This window comes from Terrapene carolina, unplaced genomic scaffold (assembly GCF_002925995.2).
Source record: "Terrapene carolina triunguis isolate 2854851 unplaced genomic scaffold, T_m_triunguis-2.0 Scaffold231, whole genome shotgun sequence".
In the NCBI taxonomy this organism is placed as follows: Eukaryota; Metazoa; Chordata; order Testudines; family Emydidae; genus Terrapene; species Terrapene triunguis.
This window is the reverse complement of record NW_020664582.1, coordinates 15,952,490-15,959,073: the sequence shown is the minus strand read 5'-3', so window position 1 is coordinate 15,959,073 and position 6,584 is coordinate 15,952,490. Positions and strand designations below refer to the sequence as shown.

Genomic DNA, 6,584 nt, shown 5'->3' with positions numbered 1-6,584 from the left:
ACTGCTGTCTCTTTCTCCTGAAAAATGGAAAAAGGCAAAGGCTTAAAGCTGCCTTTAGGAGAATTTTCAAAGCCATCCAAGTGATTTGGACACTCAATTCCCACTAATTTTTCTAAACTGGCTTTCAAAATCCCACACCATAAAAAAAAGGGTGGGTGAACAAATCCCTCACAACAACGCATAGAAAAAATAAGTATATATAGATTTAGAAACAAAACCAGCTATTATAAACTTCCCAAAGCATAATTTTAAAGTAATATTTAAAGCTTTTTCATTCAGTCAGTTAATACAGACAAACCACCCAGTCTATGCTGTCTCCCTCCCGCTTCTCCAGCGGGAAGAAGCAACGGGCATCAGCGACAGACAGCAGCTGCATTAAAGCAATCCCGCCTATTCGCTTCGCGCTTGGAAGAAAACATTGTAAAACTCGTCCTCCTAGCAATCCCTTTCGATAGCACTTCTCTAGCTAAGCGCCGGCCATTTCTCCTGAAAAGACATCCTGCCTACTTGCCAATCCCCGTCTACCCTGATTAACCTCTTACTCATTTTTTAAAACAACTGGTCACGAAAGAAAATTGATAGTACTTTTGCAAACAGCCTTTTTGTCAACAGATGTCCATATTCTTCAGAGAAGTGGGGGGAGCACTCTTTGTAGTTTGTACAGGTCGAGTTTATTGCCCACCCCAGAGGCTCCTAGCACCCTCAATCCCCTCCCACAAGCTCCCTATGTTCCCCCTCCCATCTCACTCTTTTTAGGGACTCCCTGAAATTCCCCCAATCGCATACTTTACCAGAGAATCTCTGTACCCTTATTCCCCCCATACCAAGTTCCCCACATTTCTTCCCACACCAACGGCTCTGTTCACACCCCCATTCCTACCTCCCCATGGCAGGGACTCTGTGTTCCCTCTATTACCCCATGCCAGGGGTCTTTGTGTACCCTCCATTCCCCCAATGCCAGGTTCCTCCAATCTCCATACGACTAGGGGTTCTGTGTACCTCCACTTATCCCCTCGCTCCATTCCAGGGCCCCCATTCTCTCCACCATTGTAGAGACTGTGTGCACCCCTATTCTCCTCTTCCCCCCATTCCTCCCCTCCTTCCCAAGTCAAGCTCTCCCAATCTCCTTACCTGCCAGGGGTTCTGTGGGTCCCATTTTTCTCCGCCCCCACTTTCACATTAGGGCCTGTACTAAGGGCTCAGAGAGGCTCCGAGAAAGTTGCATACCAACGAACTGGCAGAGCATTAGGGGCAGAGGGACTACTCGAAACGGGGGAGAGCGTGGAGAAAAGAAGAAAAAGTGGAAAGCGGAGAGAACTTGCAGAATTAATATAATCCATGCGCCTATAACTTTAAAATAGAACGGGGAGAGGACAAAAGAGAGGGACACTGCATAAAAAGGTGGAATTAGAGGTTCAAGAACTCTTAAGCAACTGATAAATAAAAACTGTTGTATTTTTACTCTGCATTTTCATCTCTCATGCTATTAGAAAACTCACTGAAAAACACCCCCATCCTCCCACACTACAGAAGTAATAATTTAGTTACGATCCCTTCTCTAAATATCCACATCAGAAACAAAGTTAAACACCAACTTTCAAAAAAAAATTATTTATTTTATACAGATTAAAATCTCAGTCTGTGTTCTTTCCCTCCTACTTCCCCAGAGAGAAGAAAGATCATCAATAACAGACAACAACTGCCTACTCGCTTTACACTCAGGAAAGAACAGATTTAAATATTATTAGAGAATATTTAAAAATAAACGGTACAAAAGATTTGAAGAGTCAGTTGTCGATCATTGGGGGAACATACAAAGTATGGGGATGATGTTGTTATGTCAGGGTTGGCAGCACACACATACATAGAGCTCTTTAACTCGTCGTTGTAGTTAGCCAAACCAATCACTTTGTGTTAAAACAACCTCCCACGGCTATAGTCTAACGTCTAAGGCGCCTATATTTCGTGGTTACAGTGTGTAATTTAATACATCAAATCTCACTATGATCACAGCGACAGCGAGACTGACAAACAGAACACTGTGCGCATATCTCATTGTGGCACCTAACATATGAAGAAACTTTTTAAAATGCCGTTTAGCTTCTGTTACAAATAAATGTTTTCCCGAATGTCACCAATCACTTCTTCTAATTAACAGAGGAACACCCCTTCAGCCAATCAGATATTTCTTCCATAGTTCGTACATGGAGGCGGGACTAACAAACTGGAACTGGCTACGTAGGAAGGACGCATCGGAACAGTTACGCACAAGAAGCACGCATTGCAAGAGCCGAAGGTGCTGACGTGCTTCAGAAGCGATGTAGACAGTAAGCAATCCGCTCTTAAAGCAATGACGTCTGTGCCCCAGAGATTCCTGTTACTCTCTCCTCCCATTAGGTACTGTTTTCTTAACATTGGCCCGTCTGCTTACCACCCCGCACTCCGAATTCACTGGCAATAACAGACCATATATTATCAACTTGGTGGTTTGCTTTTCGAGCCTCTCTAGCTTTGCCGTTAAGACGGATCTACACATGTCTACAGTTATGTTTCTCAAGTTCACGGAAGCCACTAAAACTGGTATTGGGGTGAATAAACTCCGTTTTTCCCCTATGCAACTCTCTTCCTAGTTCAAGAGCTGTACACTATTTGGATACGGTACGACTGTAAACATCCAGTATTAGGAACGTCACATTTTGGATAGAAAATATAGCAGCAATGTTTTTTTTTTTATAATTGCAAAAATAAAGAGATGTCAAGTATTAGAACATCTGCAAAATATCTGCATTCGCTTATAGGGAATAACCAGGCGGCCGAAAATTACAGAGAAATAAACGAGACATGAAATGCTTTTCGGTTTGAACCAATATGCTGTAAATTGATAGGAGTATACGTTTCCTCCTAAAAGGGGACTTCCACAATTCTTCAAAATTACAGCCGCAGCATTTTATTATTTACTGGTTCTGTATTCAACTACATAACTTTCTATTCCACTTACCACTTTTCAGTTCATACCTGTTTTGTGGTTACAATAAATAACTAATGCCATTTGATATACAGCCAAATCTGTACATCAATCACAAAAATGGAGTAAACTTTTCATATGGCATCCTAATTTCCTAACACAAAGAAAGCATCATCCATTGTCAAAAATACAAGAGAGCATGATATTTGCAAACACTTGTCTAAATTCAACTCTTACCTTTTTTCAGGATTTTTTTCACTTTAACATAGTTTCCTTGTTTAACATATTCGTGCAGTTGAGCTTCCAATGAATCATTTTTGATAGTACCAAGCTGGACTGGACAAGGTATGGGGAGAGGGACAGCATGAGCCATCCTGTTTCAAAGAAACAGACTAATAAATTATACTGAATCCAGGTCACAGCTAGAAAATGCAAAGGTACAATCCACTTATTTTAGATTCAAATAGCTTAATAGCTATAAGAATCACTACCGAGCGACTGCTTCTTCATCGCGAAATAGAGAAAGAAAGGGGGAAGGACAGAGCTCCCTAATGGGCCCATCTGCAGTTCACCTGATAATAACAAAACCACATGAGAATATGGTCTACACAGAAGGTTCGAATGTACTCATTAGAGACTTTGCTTATTGGACCCCATAGACTGAGCTGTGTGCGGGGGTAAACAATGCAAGTGAGACAGGATTTAAGAGGACCCCCCTGAAGCAATGCTCAGAGTCCATCTAAGGGAATGAACCTAAACCCCTGAGAGGTGCACAGACCTACAGTATCTCAGGGCTCTGGATAAGGACAGTATAGAGCGAGTAAAACAGGCTCCAGTTACTGGTGCCTTCTGCTCAGGGCCAGAGCCCCCAAACGCTTCTAATCACAGGGCACTCAGTACCTTCCCTGCACCTGGTTCATCTCGTATTCAGCAATTCCTCCCCCCCTTTATCCCCTACTCACCGTGGCCGCACGCAACAGACTCCCTTATTCCCCATTACCCCGCGCGCCCCGCACTCAGCACTCCCGACCTACACCCCCCGTCCCGCACTCCGCCCTACACTCCCCACGCGCCCCGCATTCAACGCCCTACACCCCCACCCCGCATGCCCCGCACTCAGCACTCTGCCCTACACCCCACACACGCCCCGTACTCAACACTCCCGCCCTACACCCCCCACCCTGCGTGCCCCGCACTCAGCACTCCCGCCCTACACCCCCACATGCCCCGCACTCCCGCCCTCCCGCCCTACACCCCACCACCCCGCACTCAGCACCCCCACCCTGCACTTCAATACCCCGTGCGCCCCGCACTCAGCACCCTCATCCTGTACCCCACGCACCCCCGCCCTACACCCTACGCACCCAGCACCCCCACCTACACCTCAATACCCGTGCGCCCCGCACCCAGCACCCCCACCCTACACACCACCACGTGGGCCCCACACCCAGCACTCCCGCCCTACACCCCTCCACCTCGCGCGCCCCGCACTCAGCACCCTCACCCTACACCGCACCCCACCCCACCACGTGGGCCCGCACTCAGTCCCCTCTCCCTCAGCCCTAATACACGGCTTCAGGTCCACAAACACCCGGCACGCCCCCCCCAGCCCCGCACAACCGTTGACCGCTACAGGCCCCTCTTCGCCTCGCTCCTCCATCTCGACCCCCTCTCAATCCGCCCCCCCCCCAATACCTCGGTCCCCACCTGGCAGCTCGTGGCCGCGGAGCCCTGGCCAACCGTCGAGGGAGGCGACCGTTACTGGCGAGGGACGGAGGCCCCCACAGGACACAGTTCCGGAGGGGTGGAAGCTCCACGGGTCCAAGGAGCTGCCCGAGGGCGGGGTGTTGGGGGGAGGTATGGAGGCTCCCCTGGGCCACAACTCCCTGGCATGAAGTGCGAAGCGGGGCAGCACGGGCTTTCATCTGAGGTTTGTCCAGACCACCCTTCTGCGGAGATTAACCTGCCCCAAGATGGGCAGTGGAGCAGTCGGAGGCTCACTACAGGCTACGCCATCCACCCAAACTTCTGCCACGTGCACATCATGCCTACAACACGCTGCCACATGCACATGCATCGACTACATACAGCGAGACACCCCGTCTGGCAACCTGACGCCACCTCCGCCTGCCAGCGGTGGCTGTAATTAGCCCGGTCGGTGGACACCAGGCATTGAACGCCTTGCCGAGTGCCCCTCGTGCATTTAACAGGATGCCGGGTGTACAGTAAACGTACAACATACAGTGCTATGTGCACAAAACGGGGGGCCAAGCGAGGTGGGGCGCAGCAGTACATTTTAGCCACATTTCTCTGGCAGCGTCATGATTTTTCAAACTGGGTCTTTCATTTTTGAAATACAGTATTAAGCGGAGCCTCGCGAATCAGCTTGCAGAACCACCGCCTAAGTTCCCAGTCTTCCAGCGTGCAAATATCATGATATAAATGTACCCCCCACCATACAGCACTGCCTGCATCAGAATGCAGAGATACAAAAATAACCAAGAAATATGAGCTGCTCTCATTAATCTCAGTGGGGCTGTTCACTTTGAAGCCTATGGTAATTTACACGTCTACATTGTTGAGATTTCAGCACGAACAATTAGCTCCATTAGGGCTGTGGGTCGAGACTGGGATATTATTCTGAGGAGAGGTTTCTCATACCACTACTTTTATTTTCCATTGTGACCCCTGATCCCTGGAGATATGTCACCTCAAGTCCCCACTGTGTAATTGGCTGTTCACAATAGTCATGGCGGGGTTAAATTAAAATTTCTGCCTGATCAAATGGACTTCCCAGCCTGTGAGGGCAACTGTAACATTATACTCAATTAAACACAACCAAATTAAAGTAGCTGCTTGTCTGTAGTCTCATGTCTCAGACAAATCCTGCAATTCCTGGGCTGTCCTTATCTCTCTCTTGGAAGATGAAGGACTAAATGGAGAAATAATTCACCTGTCAAATCTTGTATTCTGATCACACTTCCTTGCCCTATGGGCACAGAGATTATAAAGCAAGCTCTAAAGTCTGCTATACCAGCAAAGATTTGTCTCTCTTTCAGCTATATGTGCCCTGACTCACAATGGAGTTTGGACTAATATTACAAATGCCAGTCTCTCACTCACAGAAGCAGCTACAAATTTTGTTGCTGATTGAAACACATGTCTGAGGTAGATAAGAGTGCAGTGCCAGGGCCCAACATGTAGGTTCAAGTAGGATAGGTGACTAAAGCAATACTTCCAACCCCAAGCATTGTGATACCATGAGTCCACCCACTCTAAGAATGTCTTAAAAATCATACTTTAAAAAAAAAAAACATGTTTGGGGTTCTTTTTGTTGATCATTGCTTATACCAGAGCTGAGGAACTTAGCTCTTCACCTCACCTCTTTTCTGCACTGCTGCACATCTAGCTACAAAAGATAGATGATGACTATTTTCATTACAATGGTGCCCATGATTTGCTAGGCGCTGCCAAGACAGCCCTTGCCCCTAGAGATTATTATCTAAAAAGGACAGAGCACAAACACCGGTTGGGTGAAAGGGATATGTCTCAAAAGCTGGGGGGGGGGGCGGGTAGAGGGCTGGGGGCAAACAGCACCTAAGACTGCCCCTCTTTCAGG

At 47.4% G+C, this 6,584-nt stretch overlaps 1 protein-coding gene and 2 pseudogenes across 1 annotated transcript in view; all 3 read right to left on the bottom strand.

Moving 5' to 3' along the window:
- Positions 1 to 3,338, bottom strand: part of TEX14 (testis expressed 14, intercellular bridge forming factor) — a 57,062-nt gene extending 53,724 nt beyond the window's left edge. The window contains exon 1 of the mRNA XM_024211286.1: positions 3,203 to 3,338. Coding sequence (XP_024067054.1) covers positions 3,203 to 3,338 — 136 coding nt within the window. The remainder of the gene's footprint in view (positions 1 to 3,202) is intronic.
- Positions 297 to 480, bottom strand: LOC112114518 (annotated as a pseudogene).
- Positions 1,635 to 1,802, bottom strand: LOC112114519 (annotated as a pseudogene).
- Positions 3,339 to 6,584: the final 3,246 nt, after the last annotated feature.